At 34.5% G+C, this 19613-nt stretch overlaps 1 protein-coding gene across 1 annotated transcript in view; it reads left to right on the forward strand.

Moving 5' to 3' along the window:
* Window positions 1-19613, forward strand: part of LOC136034245 (dedicator of cytokinesis protein 3-like) — a 248524-nt gene that overhangs the window by 112058 nt on the left and 116853 nt on the right. The window contains exons 8-10 of the mRNA XM_065715385.1: window positions 3769-3807; window positions 10082-10227; window positions 16894-16978. Coding sequence (XP_065571457.1) covers window positions 3769-3807; window positions 10082-10227; window positions 16894-16978 — 270 coding nt within the window. The remainder of the gene's footprint in view (window positions 1-3768; window positions 3808-10081; window positions 10228-16893; window positions 16979-19613) is intronic.

The raw sequence follows: 19613 nt of genomic DNA on the forward strand, positions 1-19613 counted from the left end.
ACCTTTGTGATTCAGGGGCCATTCTTAAACAACTGGAACAGAAATCAAACTTTGGTTATTATAAAGTTATTATTTGTCAAAAAAAAGTAAAATAAGCTTTGTATTGTTTTAAAAAGTAGAGCTATGAGAAAGAATCAAACTTTAGCGTAAAGAGCGGGGTGTTGAGGAGGGCCTTCCCCCTCCGAAGGAGGGCTTTTCCTCCTCAACGCCCCGCTCTTTACACTAAAGTTTTTTACTGTTTTAAAAAGCAGAGTTAAGACAAAGAGTCAAACTTTAGCGTAAGGACCGGGGCGTTGAGGAGGAAAAGCCCCTTTCATATACGGAGTAAGTTCTGTTCTTTTTAAATTTTAATGTCGCTTCTTATTTTCAATTAATAAAACTTGTTTTTTATTTAATAAACACAAAGAGGCGGGGAAAGGAGGTCTTGACTGCGTGAGGAAGTTTAACTCAGTTCCGTTCGGCTCAACTCATTTAACTCACCCCTTTCAACTCAACCTCCATTCTACTCAGTCCTGGTTTAAGTCTCAGTCTCTGTTTAACTATCATGTAAAAAAGTTCGACTAATATATATATATATATATATATATATATATATATATATATATATATATATATATATATATATACATATATATATATATATATATATATATATATATATATATATATATATATATATATATATATATATATATATATATATATATATATATATATATATATATATATATATATATATATATATATATATATATATATATATATATAAATTCAGATTTCATTTCATTCAAGTAAATGTACCTATGTCGCTACTGAAAAACAATTTCAATTTTATCAAAAGTAAAATTAGTAATACAGACATACCTTTTTGTGTGTTTTACGATTTTTTAGAAACTTGAAGTTTACTTTCTAGGATTATAATGGATTGCATAAATTTATTCAATGTTCAAATTGATTCTATTTTTGACCGCCCATTCTGCTTGTTGCTTTGAATTTTTGCCAGTCTGGAAGGAATTTTTCGAAAAAACAAGTCTTTGACAAAAAGGGAGGTGTAATGAAAAAGTCTGATAGATTATGACCATTGTCTGTGACGAAAAGATCAAAGAAACAAAGGGGCTGTGCACTGTGTGTGGTAGATGAACACGATTTTGCTTCCCCAAACAACTGGTTTTAGGGCTCTGCCCTCTAGGTACTGCCCTTCAGTATGACGAACTTTTGCCCCACCCACTTGAAACACGTAACACTTTATTCTTGGGTAAAATATTTCCTTGTGGGATGGCCTAAACTAGAGGGTGGGATGGCTTCGATCCTTCCCCAATTAAATTGAAATCTATATGTCTTAGTTCTTGTTGCATATTCGCATTTAGTGTTTCGTGTTTAATGGAGAAATGTAAGCTAACATGAGCAATTTAATTTCTTCAACCTTCTTCTAACCCCATTTATTTATCAATATTTAACTGTATATTTTTTAATTTAGAAATATAATTTAATATATTTAATATATTTAACTGTATATTTTTTAATTTAGAAATATAATCAGGAATCAATTACGTGAAGAGGGGGTCAATGTCTTTTCCTAATTGTTTTTTTTTTTTTGCCATCCCATCCCTTTATTTTGAAAAAAACGCCTTCTTTTGTTATCAAACAGTTCGTGGTAACGAACTGTGTAGTAAGGAGCGACCCGGCTCAATAGTAAACGAAACTTTAAAAATCGGAATTTGTATGCTAAATGATACATCAAAAGAATCGGATTTTCATGTTGATTTTAAATGTATAAGTTGCATCAAATTTAGTCTTTGTCATCAAAAGTTACGAGCCTGAGAAAATTTACCTTATTTTGGAAAATGGAGGGAAACACCCCCTAAAAGTCATAGAATCGTAACGAAAATCGCACCATCGAGTTCAGAGTATCAGAGAACCCTATAGCAAAAGTTTCAAGCTCCTACCTAGAAAGATGTGGAATTTCGTATTTTTTGCCAAATGGCAGATCACGGATGCGTGTTTATTTGTTTGGGTTGTTTTTTTTTTTTCCCCAGGGGTCATCGTATCGACCAAGTGGTCCTAGAATGTCGCAAGAGGGCTCATTCTAACGTAAATGAAAAGTTCTAGTGCCCTTTTTAAGTGACCGAAAAATTGGAGGGCACCTAGGCCCCCTCCCACGCTCATTTTTTCCCTAAGTCAACAGATCAAAATTTTGAGATAGCCATTTTGTTCCGCGTAGTCGAAAACCGTAGTAACTCTGTCTTTGGGGATGACTTAGTCCCCCTGGGGTCCCTGGGGGAGGGGCTGCAAGTTACAAACTTTGACCAGTGTTTACATACAGTAATGGTTATTGGGAAGTGTACAGACCTTTTCAGGGGGATTTTTTTGGTTTGGGGTGGAGTTGAAGGGAGGGGGCTATGTGGGAGGATCTTTCCTTGGAGGAATATGTCATTGGGGAAAAGAAATTCAATGAAAAGGGCGCAGGAATTTCTAGCATTACTATGAAAAAAAAAACAATGAAAAAATAAACATGAAAAAGTTTTTTCAATTGAAAGTAAGGAGTAGCATTATAACTTAAAACAAACAGAGATTATCACGCATACGAGGGGTTCTAAAAATACTTTAGGATAAAGAGCGAGGTATTTAGGAGGAGATAAGTACCTCGCTCTTTATGCTATAGTATTTTTAGCAATTTCAACTATTTATTCTACGGCCTTTCTGATTCAGGGGGTCATTCTTAAAGAATTGGGACAAAACTTAAGATTTACTGTAAAGAGCGAGGTATTAACGGGGGGACAAACCCCCTCATATACATAATAAAAATATTAGAATATAAAAGTTTGTTACGTAAAGTAATTCTTAAGATACATATATTTTTTACTAATAAAAATGTTCGTTAAAAATTAAAAGTTCTACATGCCTTTTTAAGTAACCGAGAAATTGGAGGGCAACTACGCCTCCTTCCCCACCCCTTATTTCTCAAAATCGTCTGATCAAAACTAAGAGAAAGCCATTTAGCAAAAAAAAAAGAATTAATATGCAAATTTCATTTTAATAATTTATGTCCGGAGAGCCAAAATCCAACATGCATTAATTCAAAAACGTTCAGAAATTAAGTAAAAAAAAAACTAGTTTTTTTTTAACTGAAAGTAAGAGGCGACATTAAAACTTAAAACGAACAGAAATTACTCCGTATATGAAATGGGTTGTCCACTCCGCAATCCCTCGCTCTTTACGCTAAAGTTTGACTCTTTGCCACAATTCTACTTTTTAAAACAATTAAAAACTTTAGCGTAAAGAGCGAGGCGTTGAAGAGGGGACAACCCATTTCATACACGGAGCAATTTCTGTTCGTTTCAAGTTTTAATGTCGCTCCTTACTTTTTGTTAAAAAAAAAACTAGTCTTTTTTATTTAATTTGAATTAGAGAATACTTTTTTTGTATTGGAATAAATAACAAAATCGCCCTCCTGGATTTTTAAAAGTATATTTTGCCCCCCTCCCTATATCTTGTGGAATTCACGCAACCTGTCGGTCTCTCCTGACTCTACGGATCTGAAATTGCAAGTATCAGACAAAAATCTGCAACAGGAATCTTTCTCGTTTTTAAATTCATTTTTAGATTTTAAGATAAAACTTTGTTTTGGGGACAACGATACAACTTGTGTGAGCCTTAAGGTTATTCCTCCTGTTTTATTCCTGAAATGTTTGGAATATGATGTGAAGTAGTCTTTGCATCGTTAATCTTGAGGGTATTATTTTAGAATAATGTTTTTATTTTTTTCAGCATTTAACGGCAAGTGAACCAATTATAGAGGCTGATACAGTAAGTGTTTTTCTAAATTTTTTTTCTGATGCATAACCGGTGGTTTTTCTTCTCTGAAGCTTTATATGGTTGATCCAAAAGTTAATAACCTATGAATGATATTCATTGTTTTTCATTTGTAATTTTGAAATTGATGTCTCCTAATATGCCTTAAACTTCGTCAAGTTGAAGACATTATTTTCAGTTTTGTTGGCTTACTGTAATGCAGTAGAAATTCCGAGAAGGGCCCGGATTGCAATTAAATAAGACTAAATTCAATTTCAGCTACCTCCCCGCAAAAGACACATTTAGAACAAATTCCAATATTTACATTTAAAATTATCATATTTCCTGCTCCTTCTATTGGTGTGAGTCTAGGATAGCCTACTCTTTAATATTCGGCTCAAATGAGTGAGCGTGAGCCATATAGATTAATATATGTCAGCACTATAGCCTCTAATATTTACTTAAATTGCATGATTTTCATCTCTAGTTACACCACTGATTGATTTAACAATAATTTGTACATATAATTTAATTTATTTATATAATAATATAAAAAAATATATTATTAAAAATATATTAATAAATGTATTAATATAATGTATTTATATTAATATAACTATTAATATAATATACTAATATAATATAAAAATATAAAATATATATAATTTAATTTATTATACATATAATTTGTGTATAACATTTGGCCGAATAACACGCCCACAGTGAACTTTTTTACTATAAATATAACATTGTTTACAATGCACTTATGTCATTTTACTACTCCTATCATAGAAACAAAAATTTATCCACAGTATTAAGTGATTTGCGGTCGCGCTTCCAATCGATGGAATTCAAATTTATCTGCATAGCCTATAGTACCAGAAAAGCCAGATTACTGCAATTAGAGTAATTAAAGAATTACTTTTCCACAATCTGAAGTGATTCATGATAAAATTCGATTTGATTGTGTTGTAGCTCTCCCCCCCCCCACTAAAAAAAATCAAAAATCAAAATGGTGCTCCCCAAAATCCACTTCGGATTAGTGAACAGATGCCTCATAGGTTCGCATATTCATCGGTATTATTATATTTAATATTCATTATAATTAGTGTGTAAAATTACCGTAAAATAAAAACTCGGTAAGTAAAATTGGTAAAATACGGTAAAATTGGTAATATAACTTAAAATAAGGTACTCCCTTGGAAATATATCGTACAATCGCTGTTTTAGAGTTACGCTGTAGCTAAAAAATCAGTTGAGTATTTCTCTTCAGCATCATTTTCAGCTTGAAATTTTTAAGGATTCTGGTTTTCCTAGGCTTAAACAAGGTAATGCCCCTTCATCTAGACTTTCATCAATTTAATTAACAGTCTGGTTTATCCCTTGGTAATCTTGAGCCTAAAGTAATGCCTCATCACTTGAGCTGTGCTTAATTTTTAGACATCTATTTTGTAAAAAAAAAGAAAGAAATCTAGAAATCCATCTATTTTGTAAAAAAAAAAAAAAAAAAATTCTCATATCATACGCATGTTATTTTTCATTTATTTATAAAAGCACCGAATACAAGTAAAAAGGTGGTTTGCAACACTTGGATCATAATAGTGGAACATTCAGTCACTTTCACAGTCATTAAGACTGTTTTCACTAGGATCTGCTGGCAAACTTAACCTCTTTTAGACTCAGATTCTGAGCCAGGTGACTGTACCTGTTCCAAACTATTTGAATTGACTGTTTCCTTATTTTGGGATCTTGGACTTATATAATTTGGGCTATCTATCTGCACATTAGGAGACGGGGGGGGGGGTAAGGTATAGCGAGTCTAAATGCAAAATGTATTAGCTACAATTATTCTGCATATTATGAAGTAAGAATTGTTTCCTAACCTCAAGCTGTCCAAATACTTTACCCCAGTCCCCTTCCCCTAATGTGCAAATATATGACCCAAATTATATAGGTCTAATGCAGTCTGTCGCCCGTCATCTGGGGTGTCGTTTGGGGGGGGGAGCAAGGGGGCTGATTCCCCTCCCCAGTAATTTGGAGAACAGATTATTATATAGCCCATGCCACTTGAATATCCGGATATTGACCCCTATTGTTTCCCTCCAAAAAAATACTGGAACCCAGTTCCTGTTGTCACTTTTTTTTGTGGCTATGAAACTGGTTTTCTCAGATCTTACATTCAGATCAAGAACTTGAGTGTATTCTTGCTAATTACTAAGTTCCGAGAGTCCTTGCCCAATCTTGTTGGTGAATAGTCATTCGTTTAATCTAGCAGGTTTTTTGGTTTGTTTGATTCAGTCTTTCTTCTGCTCTGTTAGAGTTACTTCAAAAAATTAGTTTTCCTTCTTTTAAGCACTGAAGACGGATGATTGGAAGTCCCTGACGAAATATGTGCTTCTGTCAGTTTCGCTTCTTTTCTTTCCACTGGCTGACATTACCCTCTTTAATTTTATTATTCTTTTTCTTGTTTGTCACTTGCCAATCCTGCTTGTAGCCTTTTCTGTCTTTAACAGCTCACAACAACTAACATAATTTAATTTCAGCTAATATTTTACCTTTTCTCTTTCAACTTTTTTTTTACTTTTTCTCTTTCAGCTCATATTTATTTTTCATATATTTTACTATTTCAAAATTTTAATTTCCTGTACTACAATACACTTTATCGTTCTTGTAACACGAGATTCAAGTCAAAAAGACGACCTTTAATACAGCTATCATAGTACTGCTATACACAAAACAAAATCAATAAATCATGCCCAACCCTTTTCTGTCTACCTCTTTGCGCTTTTGTGCTGTAAAAATTGCAAGGCCGCGTAAAATATGTAAGATATCGGTAAAATAAGTAAAATACCAGTAAAACATGTAAAATACCGGTAAAATAGGTAAAATACGTAAATTATGTAAAATAGATAAATTACGTAAAACAGGTAAAATACCAATTTTACGGAGATTCGTAAAATTACGGTGAAATACGTAAAATACCTAATTTTACCGTGACCATTTTCACCCCTATCGTTTTTGAGAAATTAAACCACTGATTAATTTAACAATACGGGCCAAGTAACGCTGCCCCCACATTGGGCTAAATTGCCAAAGATCTTTCAATTGTTCAAAATGTAGTTGTCTGAATTCATCCAAAGTCCGGAGTGAGCACAATCGGCTTATAAGCGATTCGGTACTTGCGTATTATACGCCACTCACTCAAGTTTAGGCCTACGATGTGTAAAGCTAGAGAACAAACCGGCTTCTTCGTTTCTTTAGAAACAAATTTGGGCTATATATAATTGCACATTAGGAGGGGGGCGTAAGTATAGCGGGTCTGTATGCAAAATGTGTTAGGTATGATTATTGTGCATATTATGAAGTAAGAATCTTTTTTTCTAACTTCAAACTGCCCAAATCATTACCCCCTCCCCTAATATGCAAATATATAGCCCTAATTATATATTTCTCATCTATTCTGTCACTCTTCTTTGTCTTGCCTCGCGCTAAGCTGAAAGAAACTAACGAAGAAACTGGTTTGTTCTCGAGTTTTAGACAGCGTAAACTTGGGCGAGTGGCGTATAATACACAAGTACCAGAGATTATAAGCACATAAAGAACTAAAAAAAATATGGAACGCCACATGTTGAAAGAACATTTGATTCAAGTGCTGTAAATGGTTCATTGCTGCAAAGAGGACCGTTTTGACGAATGTGATGCCATGTGACGCCATGCTCAGGATGACTAGCGGTCTTTGACAAAGGCTGTCAAGACCTCTTCTGCAGGATGATGTCATACTGGGGATTTGAGGATATGACGAATTCCGATCAGCCAACCATGACACCACGCGACAGTTGATTGGTATTTCGACTCATCTCTTAGACTCAGGTTTTTGGGTCTCATTTCACTTCGTTATTAGAATAAATTTCATTGAACCTATGAAATTCAAGGATTGCTAGCATGCATGACAAACCGTGTAGTCTAATTACAAGAATTGATAAAGGTAGTAGTTAATTAACAACAAGAGTAAAATCTTATTGATTCGAGTCGTTTTTCCCAACCGTTTATTCGCCTAATTCTTTTTTCAACCTGATATTACGGCACCGCACAAATCTATTTCTCAGAGCACTAAATTGCTCATTTTCCCCAGGTACCCCCAGAGTTTTTGTCAGAAGGTTGTGGCAGTAGGTGGGTAAGCTTCGACAAATTTTCTCCGTAAGGGGGTAGAGGTTTGGAAATTTTTTGTTTACCAGTAGTGTTTATTTGCTCTGAATGTTAGAGAATTCCAACTTTTTGTGTATTTGTGGGCTTATAAGAAGGGGGAGGGGTACAATTTTCTGGTGTTTCTCCTAGTGGGCTTTCTGTTTTTCTCTCCCACTCCTTTAAACCCCTGTTCCTTCTGATAGAGAAACAATCTTAATAAATGTGACATGACTTCAAAGCTGGAGAAGAGAAACAGTAGAAAAATCTTCTGCTTTTATAACTGGAAATCAAAGCTAACTACAACCAGCATTTTTCAATGGGGTTTCCTGACGTTTTGCTATTTTTTAGAGAGCCCGTGACTCCCCCTCCCTGAAAAGAAATTGTGTGTCACCTGGAAATAATTGAATATATTTTTGAACTTAATCTTTAAAGTGCTTTCAGATCTTCGAAGGGTCCATCCAAAGTCGGCATTCTGGATAAATTTAACCAAATGAAAATTTAAATTTCATTTTTATTTGTCCCTTGTCTCTGTTCGGAAGATTAGAATAACGATGCATTTTGAATTTGTATTAGTTGAGGCGTCCAGACACCTTGCCGCACAAATATGTTGTAATTGTTTTTGCAATAATTATTTTAATGTTCCTCCAGGAATAATATTGCAAAACGTTTATCTATTACTTTCTGTTTTTTATTCGCTAAGGTGTCATTGCTTTTCTTTGCCATTGTGAGAAGTGTCATTGTTTTTTGTTTTGTTTTTTTTCCTGTCATAAAAAAGACATTCTTTTATTTATTTTAAAACCTGAAAACTGTGTTAAATATTGGAATAAATTTCCTAGAAAGGGGAGGTGCTGCAGTTGAGCCTTTATTTTTTTCTGTTTGAGTTTTTGTTTTTTTTCCGTTTTCTTAAATTTATTTTTGAAGTTTTAATATTAGTTTTAATAGAACAAAATAAAAATTTAAATTTCATTTTTATTTGTCCCTTGTCCCTGTTCGGAAGATTAGAATAACGATGTAGTTTGAATTTGTATTAGTTGAGGCGTCCAGACACCTTGCCACACAAATATTTCGTCATTGTTTTTACAATAATTATTTTACTGTTCCCTCCAGGAGTAATATTGCAAAACGTTTATCTATTACTTTCTGTTTTTTATTCGCTAAGGTGTCATTGTTTTTCTTTGCCATTGTGAGAAGTGTCATTGTTTTGTTTTTTTTACTGTCATCAAATAGGGATATTCTTATATTTATTTTAAAACCTGAAAAATGTGTTAAATATTAGAATAAATTTTCTAGAAGGGAGAGGTGCTGCAGTTGAGCCTTTATTTTTTTCTGTTTGGGTTTTCGTTTTTTTTTCTTAAATTTATTTTAGAAGTTTTAATATTAGTTCTAATAGAACAAAATAAAATTTAAATTTCATTTTTATTTGTCCCTTGTCCTATTCGGAAGATTTGAATAACAATGCATTTTGAATTTGTAGTAGTTGAGGCGTCCAGACACCTTGCCACACAAATATGTCGTCATTGTTTTTGCAATAATTATTTTAATGTTCCCCCAGGAATAATATTGCAAAACGTTTATCTATTACTTTCTGTTTTTTATTAATTCTAACTTGTATAATTTCATTCTAAATATAACTTCTATTAATTCTTCTAACTTCTATTAATTCTAAATATATAATTCTAACTTCCGTTCCACCTAGGAAAGTGCCCTCCACATAGTATCTAAAAGAGTGAATTTGAATGCCCAAATTCTTTAACTTTCCGTGATCCTTCAGGTAAATATAGAAAGAGGTATGGGGGGGGGGAGTTAATGTCTCATCAATCTCACATAGACTAAGCCTGAATAAGGGTGCTGAGGGTGATACCTCGGTCTTATTGCTTTAAAAAGTTTCTGACATTATTTTAAATGCCACGGATGTTTTTTTTTTCAATATAGCTACCATTTGCCAGAAGTGAAATAATCTTTTTCTTACCATGATATACTTGGAATACCTCTAGTTAATTCAATCAATATATAGACCAATAGATTGAATAAATATGTAATATAAGACATATTTATATTTATAACTATATCAATACAAATATATAATTACAAAACTTCTGTTTAGGTTGAGGGACCCAAGAAAGAGCCCTCTTCTTCTCCGTTGACAAATTTGCTTCTAATGACAGCAGTCCGTCATTTTGGTTTGACGATTGGCGAAGATATTGAAATGTACCTGCAGCTTTATGATATTACCCTGGGAAAATATATAAGGTAATATGTTGTTAACCAAAATTTGATATGTTTTCATCATCTGTGCCTACCTTTTGTCATAATTTTATTAATTTGTTCTTACTACTATGTATTTTTAAATGCTTTTTATTTTTGAACAACTATTTCAATTATTTCAATTGCATCAGTAACAAACGCCAATTAATCAGCTGTCTTGTTTTATATTCTAGACAGACTTCGAGAGATTAATGCCTTCCTATTACTCCATTCCCCTGAAACCTCTAGAGCTTGACGATTTGTCCAATTAATTTCTTATACTTGAATGTATTTTGTACATTTATGTCCCCTTATTTTGAAGCTCTAATTTCAAAATGTTATCCCCCCCTAGAAAAAATTTCCACCTTTTAATGATTCAGGTGCATATGATTCTTGTTAAAAAATTATAATCCTAGAAAAAAATTTCCACTTGTTAATTATTCAGAATGTTAACCATCATAGTAAGCCGTTTAAGGGTTCGTTTTAAAGGAATTGCTATATCTACGTGCTTTTGCATTTAACAAAGCGTAATGTTAAAAATCAAATATAATTTTGATAATGTAAATGTTTATATGCTTTTTTGTTGCGTTTTCACGATTCGAACAAAAATTTTGGGGAGGGGGTTCTAACCCCGCACCTCCCACTGAATACGGTCTTGACTGTAGCCTATGTATGATTTGCTGTTACTATTAAAATAACAATTATTTTTGAAACCGTAACATTTTTTGAAACCTCGAAACCTTATTTGATATTTTTGCTATAACTGATTAAATTAATGTTAGAATGATATTTATCGTTCTTTAAAGATTAGTGCAGGTATATAGGCATGACTTTTTTTTAAAGGGGCAACAATGGCTGGCAATGGGGGGGGGGGGGGTATAAGTTCGCAAATTTTGATATTTTTCGATATTCCCTACCAAGATTTGTAAACTGGAAATACATTAAAAATTTCCACACTAGTAGCGAAAAGATTATCGAAGGTGTTTTTCCACTAAATTGATTCCGAAATCAAACTGGAATATCTGTAAGGGTATATTCGTATATTATGGACTTAGGTAGACCTGCTGAACGCGCAGCATTGGGTCCTGATACAGAATTCTCTTTACTATTAGATACATATGAAATCCTCGGAAACTTCTGGGATGTCTCCAAGATTTTTTTTCAACCCCAAATGCCACGATTGGCATTTATGCCTCCCCCCCCCCCTATGATAAAAATACTTTTTTGTATTTCCAATAGATGTTTTGGTATTTTCATTAAACAACAGCTTTTTTGGCATTTTTAGTGAATAATTATCCTCCCCCTAGAATAAATAAAAATATTTTTTTTTTATATTTCCAATAGATTTTTTGGTATTTTCATTAAACAATGTTTTTTTTGATATTTTTAGTGACGGATTACCCTCGCCTCTCTCCCTAGAGCAAAAAAAACTTTTTTTGTATTTCCAATAGATTTTTGGTATTTTCAATAAACAATGACTTTTTTGGTATTTTCAGTGAAGAATTACCCCCCCCCCCCCCTACCCCAGTGAAAAAAACTGCCAATGCTTTCGGTTGGTACGCAAAATCCTTAGTAAGTGCAAGGTATCATACATTTTCATGTGACATCAATTTCTACAAAAATTATCCATTTTAGTCCACAATGGTAAAAAGTACCCCATCTTTGCTGTATGGACAACATATTTAATTAGAAATTTTTGAGTTTATGTTTGCACATAACTTGGGTATCAAAAGACAGTGGATGTATAATAAAATAGGAAATAAACAAATGTTAATTTAAAACTAATAAAGAGTGTTTTTAAATGTTTGTAAACAAGTGCTTAAAATTTAGAAAAGGGGTTCGCCACTAGATTGGTGTCAAAATGAAACTGGAAATACCAATAGATGTATATGCATGCAATTTCAGTGTAATGTGCAGTGCCAAATATGCTTGTGCACCCAAATATGTAGCGCTGCTGAATGTATAGAATATTGCTAAATGTGAAGCGTAGGATCCTGATGCAGAATTCCCTTTATCACAAAAATTAAATCATTTAATTGCTATGAAATTAATTATTATATTTATTATATGTATTAAATATTTATTAATTATTAACATTTATTATAAAATTATCTCAAATTAATTATAAAAATTGATTATAAAAATTCTTTCAAATAAATTATAAAATTAGTTAAAAAAATTCCTTTCAAACTAATTATAAAAATTCTTTCGAATTAATATTCTAGCCTACTATTTCAGATAATTTCTTAATCTGGATTGATGATAATTACTGAGAGAATACCTTCTTCCGAACAATTGGAAGAAAGTGTTTAAACTAACCTTCAGCTATGGATTATCACGATAATTACCTCACTTAACAGGAACATTCTGCAACAGCTTGGTGCTATTTCTCGGTGTATTTTTCAATGTACTCCCCTCACCACTTTAATGGTGGTGTCAATTCACGGCAATATGAGGAGGAGGAGGGATATCACGATAATTACCTCACTTAACAGGAACATACTTCTGCAACAGCTTGGTGCTATTTCTCGGTGTATTTTTCAATGTACTCCCCTCGCCACTTTAATGGTGGTGTCAATTCATGGCAATATGAGGAGGAGGAGGGATATCACGATAATTACCTCACTTAACAGGAACATTCTGCAACAGCTTGGTGCTATTTCTCGGTGTATTTTTCAATGTACTCCCCTCACCACTTTAATGGTGGTGTCAATTCACGGCAATATGAGGAGGAGGAGGGATATCACGATAATTACCTCACTTAACAGGAACATACTTCTGCAACAGCTTGGTGCTATTTCTCGGTGTATTTTTCAATGTACTCCCCTCACCACTTTAATGGTGGTGTCAATTCACGGCAATATGAGGAGGAGGAGGGATATCACGATAATTACCTCACTTAACAGGAACATACTTCTGCAACAGCTTGGTGCTATTTCTCGGTGTATTTTTCAATGTACTCCCCTCACCACTTTAATGGTGGTGTCAATTCACGGCAATATGAGGAGGAGGAGGGATATCACGATAATTACCTCATTTAACAGGAACATTCTGCAACAGCTTGGTGCTATTTCTCGGTGTATTTTTCAATGTACTCCCCTCACCACTTTAATGGTGGTGTCAATTCACGGCAATATGAGGAGGGGGAGGGATATCACGATAATTACCTCACTTAACAGGAACATACTTCTGCAACAGCTTGGTGCTATTTCTCGGTGTATTTTTCAATGTACTCCCCTCGCCACTTTAATGGTGGTGTCAATTCACGGCAATATGAGGAGGAGGAGGGATATCACGATAATTACCTCACTTAACAGGAACATTCTGCAACAGCTTGGTGCTATTTCTTGGTGTATTTTTCAATGTACTCCCCTCACCACTTTAATGGTGGTGTCAATTCACGGCAATATGAGGAGGGGGAGGGATATGACGATAATTACCTCACTTAACAGGAACATACTTCTGCAACACCTTGGTGCTATTTCTCGGTGTATTTTTCAATGTACTCCCCTCGCCACTTTAATGGTGGTGTCAATTCACGGCAATATGAGGAGGAGGAGGGATATCACGATAATTACCTCACTTTACAGGAACATTCTGCAACAGCTTGGTGCTATTTCTCGGTGTATTTTTCAATGTACTCCCCTCACCACTTTAATGGTGGTGTCAATTCACGGCACTATGAGGAGGAGGAGGGATATCACGATAATTACCTCACTTAACAGGAACATACTTCTGCAACAGCTTGGTGCTATTTCTCGGTGTATTTTTCAATGTACTCCCCTCACCACTTTAATGGTGGTGTCAATTCACGGCAATATGAGGAGGAGGAGGGATATCACGATAATTACCTCACTTAACAGGAACATACTTCTGCAACAGCTTGGTGCTATTTCTCGGTGTATTTTTCAATGTACTCCCCTCACCACTTTAATGGTGGTGTCAATTCACGGCAATATGAGGAGGAGGAGGGATATCACGATAATTACCTCATTTAACAGGAACATTCTGCAACAGCTTGGTGCTATTTCTCGGTGTATTTTTCAATGTACTCCCCTCACCACTTTAATGGTGGTGTCAATTCACGGCAATATGAGGAGGGGGAGGGATATCACGATAATTACCTCACTTAACAGGAACATACTTCTGCAACAGCTTGGTGCTATTTCTCGGTGTATTTTTCAATGTACTCCCCTCGCCACTTTAATGGTGGTGTCAATTCACGGCAATATGAGGAGGAGGAGGGATATCACGATAATTACCTCACTTAACAGGAACATTCTGCAACAGCTTGGTGCTATTTCTTGGTGTATTTTTCAATGTACTCCCCTCACCACTTTAATGGTGGTGTCAATTCACGGCAATATGAGGAGGGGGAGGGATATGACGATAATTACCTCACTTAACAGGAACATACTTCTGCAACACCTTGGTGCTATTTCTCGGTGTATTTTTCAATGTACTCCCCTCGCCACTTTAATGGTGGTGTCAATTCACGGCAATATGAGGAGGAGGAGGGATATCACGATAATTACCTCACTTTACAGGAACATTCTGCAACAGCTTGGTGCTATTTCTCGGTGTATTTTTCAATGTACTCCCCTCACCACTTTAATGGTGGTGTCAATTCACGGCACTATGAGGAGGAGGAGGGATATCACGATAATTACCTCACTTAACAGGAACATACTTCTGCAACCGCTTGGTGCTATTTCTCGGTATATTTTTCAATGTACTCCCCTCACCACTATAATGGTGGTGTCAATTCACGGCAATATGAGGAGGAGGAGGGATATCACGATAATTACCTCACTTAACAGGAACATACTTCTGCAACCGCTTGGTGCTATTTCTCGGTGTATTTTTCAATGTACTCCCCTCGCCACTTTAATGGTGGTGTCAATTCACGGCAATATGAGGAGGAGGAGGGAAATATATTTTTCAAGATATAGTGAGAAAATTTTTGTTGTTTTTTTCCTGTTTTCTCAATGAAAATACCGAAAAGAACAGTTTTTCAATTAGAATCTAAAAAAGTATACTTTCAAAATCCACGAGAGGGCAAAATTGTAGGAACGAAATGCCCCCCTCCCAAATTAACAGTGCTGCACTGTAGTCAGTGTCCAAAAATGATGCTTCGGAATAATAGGCCAAATTGAAAATTTAAAAATGGGAAAACTGGCATCTAGTGTCGACAAAAAAGATTTTGTCGATGTATTTTGTCGTGTATTTTGTCTTTTTTTCAAGCTTTGTAATTATGTTTTTTTTTGGAACTGGGATCAGATCCTTATAATACAATAATCCTGTCAATTACACTAGTTACACTAATATTTGCTTGTTATTACACTCAAAAATTCCAAGAAATTTAAAATGTTAGAAAGCGTTGATCTTTTATGTCGACACTACGCCACTTTTTACTCTTACTAACTATTGATTGGCATATTTTTTTTTGCTGGTAGGTTGTTCGTACACTACCTAAAAATGATATAAAAGTGTAACTAATTGAAGATTCTTATTAATACCTTAGCTTTTCTCATCTGTTTCTGGTTTATTGTGAAATGTGTAATTATAGATTGTATTTCAATTGCATAAGTGAATAAAAAGAATCGTGCAGGTGGCAATGTGTTGTTTGTATTTAGAAGTTTGGTGTCAAATTTTACAAGAATTTGAATTAGAAAAATGATTTCAGGGCTCAACCAGATTTTGTTATACCACATATTTTTCGAACCTCTTAATGATAGTTTTAATGAAAATCGTCAGAATTAGTTGCAATTTGGTATTTTGGTATTTTAATTTGGTCCAAGCTTGGTGTTGAACGTCTTTATTTTTTTGTCAAAAGTTTTATTTTTTTATGTTTTATTTTTTTTTGTTTTACTTATTGTTTATTATTTTATTTATTTATCTTATTTTTTTTATTATCATATTTTTTTATTATATTTACTATATTTTTTTATTATATTTATAATATTTTTTTTATTTTATTTATTTATCTTTATTTTTTTTTGTTTTATTTTTTTTTTTTTTGTCAAAAGATTTCTGAATGTTTTGAAGATCAATGTCCAACATTGCTACAATCACCAGCATAGATTTGGTACATTTACTAATAGGTTGTAAGGATATTAGATGAAATATAGATTAGGTATTAATAATAAACTCCTTTATGTGATTGTGCCTTTACTTAAGGGATGGCAGAGGGGAACTTCCTCTAACGAAATATTGACCAATCACTGCTCGGGAAATTGTAAAACAATTTGATTATTTGGGTCTAAAATATGTCTATACCCCTCCCTTATAAAGATCTCCACAAAGATCTCTTATATCTATAAAGATCTCCGTGGCTGATTTGGTGAAATGTTTCAGCTTCGATTTCAATTCAATATAATGTTTGCATTGACTCATAACTCTTTAAGTTCTATTTTTATATCGTTTTAAGAGTCTAGTCTTCAAACAGAACCAGTTCCTTTTTTGATTTTTTTTTTGTGAAAATGGTAGTGGCGCTCGGTGTCAGTGCCAGGGCCACCCTAAAATCGAATATGAACAGGAATAGCGTAAAGGTCTATTGCCACCTTTTTAAGGTCTATATACCTTTGGTATATATACCAAATATATACCAGATCTATATACCTAAAATAGGTCTGTATACCTTTTTTTTTCAAAGCTGATTTCTTTTTCTAGCGAGCGGTTTCTAGTCAAAATTTCCAAGGATGTGTCATTTTCCAGCTATCTAGATGGCCAGTCTACTTGCTCTGCTGTTTTTACGGTAATTTTTTATTAATTGGCTTTGAAAGCCAATATATTTTAGTGTATTTTGTTATTGATTGGCGATGTCTGGTGTATGCTTTGTCACTTTTTGGAAAATCTACATATTCATAGTTTGTTTTGATTTCGTTCAACATCCACCTAAATATTCCTTGAAAGCTTCACCTTAATACCCTTAGCTTGCATAGTAGCAATAGTTGTAGTAGAATTAAAAGTAGTAGCTAAATTTAGTAGCAGTAGAAGTAGTACGACTAGATGCAACAGCACTAGGATGCAAATATTGTCTTTTGTTTAGTTCAACATCCCCCACAACAAGCCCAGCTAGTTTCAACTTCAAACACCATACTGTTCCTAAGATAGTGTTGATACACCCTTATGACAACCTGCAGAGAGACAGCGAGAGAGTGAAGAGAGATGTCTGGTGTATGCTTCACTTAAAATTAATGTTTCTTCCTTTTGTATAGAGAAAATAGGAGTATAGAAGTATAGATAGAAGAATAGATAGAAGAATAGAAGAAAGAAGAATAGAAGAATTGATAGAAGTATAGATTTAAGTATAGAGTATAGAAGTATAGGAGTATAGAAGTATAGAGTATAGAGAAAGTGTTTCTCCCTTTTGTATAGAAAGTAGTATAGAAGAAAGTAGGTTTTTAATGACTTGACTTACTTGACGTAAAGCTCGTGCTCGGCAGCATCTCCAGCGTAGAAGGAACGAGACGTTAGTGCAGTTATTTGTCACCAGGGTGGTTTGGTCCCTAGAGATGGTTGGTTCTTTGTTGGGGTTAATGCTCCATGAAGCTAGTCGACCGCGGGTGGCTTCCACCTATCTTGTGTGTGGTCTACCTCTGGGATGTTTCCAGCCGTTCACAGTTGGATCAAGAGTTGAAAATGAGTCGGGTGGGTGTTAAGTGGGCAGGTGGAGTAGGTGAACATACCAGTGCAAAGAACGAGACTCGATCCGATCAGAAGAATTTGCAATTTAAAGGATCCAAGGATCTCCATGTTCCATTCCCTGTTAATCAATCTAAGGTGTTTTTTGCGGAGATGTTTCATCTGGACAGCACTCACCTTCATTAACTACGTCTAAATCATGAACCAATTCTCTGACGAATGCAGCATAACTTTGATTACTGAGACAGAGTACATTCGTGCTTCCGTAAGGTGGCTGACCTGGGGCTTGTGGGATATTTTTCTCAGAAGACCGTAATCGCTCTTGCCGTTGTCATCTATACCTGTGCCAACGTCTCTCTGTGCCATATGGGCCGTAAGTATAAAAGATGTATATTCGATGTAAATTAATCATCGCAGGTTTTTTTGTCATCTCGGAACAGCATCTACCTTCATCATCTACGTCTGAGTCATGGACCAAGTCTCCGACTAATACAGTTTGACGTTAGACCCAGTTTAACGTTATGATTTAATGTTAGATCCAGTTTAGCGTTAACATTTTAACGTTAGCTTCTGAGGCAGGGTAGATTCGTGCTTTTGTAATTTTAATTACACATTTAAAAAATCATATTCACAATTTTAAAAGGCTTTATCTGTCCCTTACCATTGAAGTTTCATGCAAAGGCGAAGGCACTGAGCATGGTGAGCAAAGGGAGCAAAGGGAGGTAAAATAAACGGCTCATAAAATGTGAAGTTGCCTAACCTAATCAAACAGTTCGTGGTAACGAACTGTAGTAAGAAGCGACCCGGCTCAATAGTAAATGAAATTCTAAAAAACGGAATTTCGATGCTAAAAGATACATCAAAAGAATCGGATTTTTATGCTGATTTCAAATATATAAGTTTCATCAAATTTAGTCTTTGTCATCAAAAGCTACGAGCCTGAGAAAATTTGCCTTATTTTGGAAAATAGGGGGAAACACCCCCTAAAAGTCATAGGATCTTAACGAAAATCACACCATCGCATTCAGCGTATCAGAGAACCCTATAGAAAAAATTTTCAAGGTCCAATCTACAAAAATGTGGAATTTCGTATTTTTTGCCAGAAGACAGATCACGGGTGCGTGTTTATTTGTTTGTTTGTTGTTTTTTTTTTCTTTTTCCCAGGGGTCATCGTATCGACCAAGTGGTCCTATAGTGTTGCAAGAGGGCTCATTCTAATGGAAATGAAAAGTTCTAGTGCCCTTTTTAAGTGACCAAAAAAATTGGAGGGCACCTAGGCCCCCTCCCACGCTCATTTTTCCCAAAGTCAACGGATCAAAATTCTGAGATAGCCATTTTGTTTCGCATAGTCAAAAACTACAGTAACTATGTCTTTGGGGATGACTTACTCCCCCACAGTCCCTGGGAGAGGGGCTGCAAGTTACAAACTTTGACCAATGTTTACATACAGTAATGGTTATTGGGAAGTGTACTGACGTTTTCAGGGGGATTTTTTTTGGTTTGGGTGTGGGGTTGAGGGGAGAGGACTATGTGGGAGGATCTTTCCTTGGAGGAATATTTCATGGGGGAAGAGAAATTCAATGAAAAGGGCGCACGATTTTCTAGCATTACTATTAAAAAAAAACAATGAAAATATAAACATGAAAAAGTTTTTTTCAATTGAAAGTAAGGAGTAGCATTAAAACTTAAAACGAACAGAAATTATTACGCATATGAGGGATTCTAAAAAATACTTTAGTATAAAG

Source organism: Artemia franciscana, chromosome 13, assembly GCF_032884065.1.
Source record: "Artemia franciscana chromosome 13, ASM3288406v1, whole genome shotgun sequence".
Lineage (NCBI taxonomy): Eukaryota > Metazoa > Arthropoda > Branchiopoda > Anostraca > Artemiidae > Artemia > Artemia franciscana.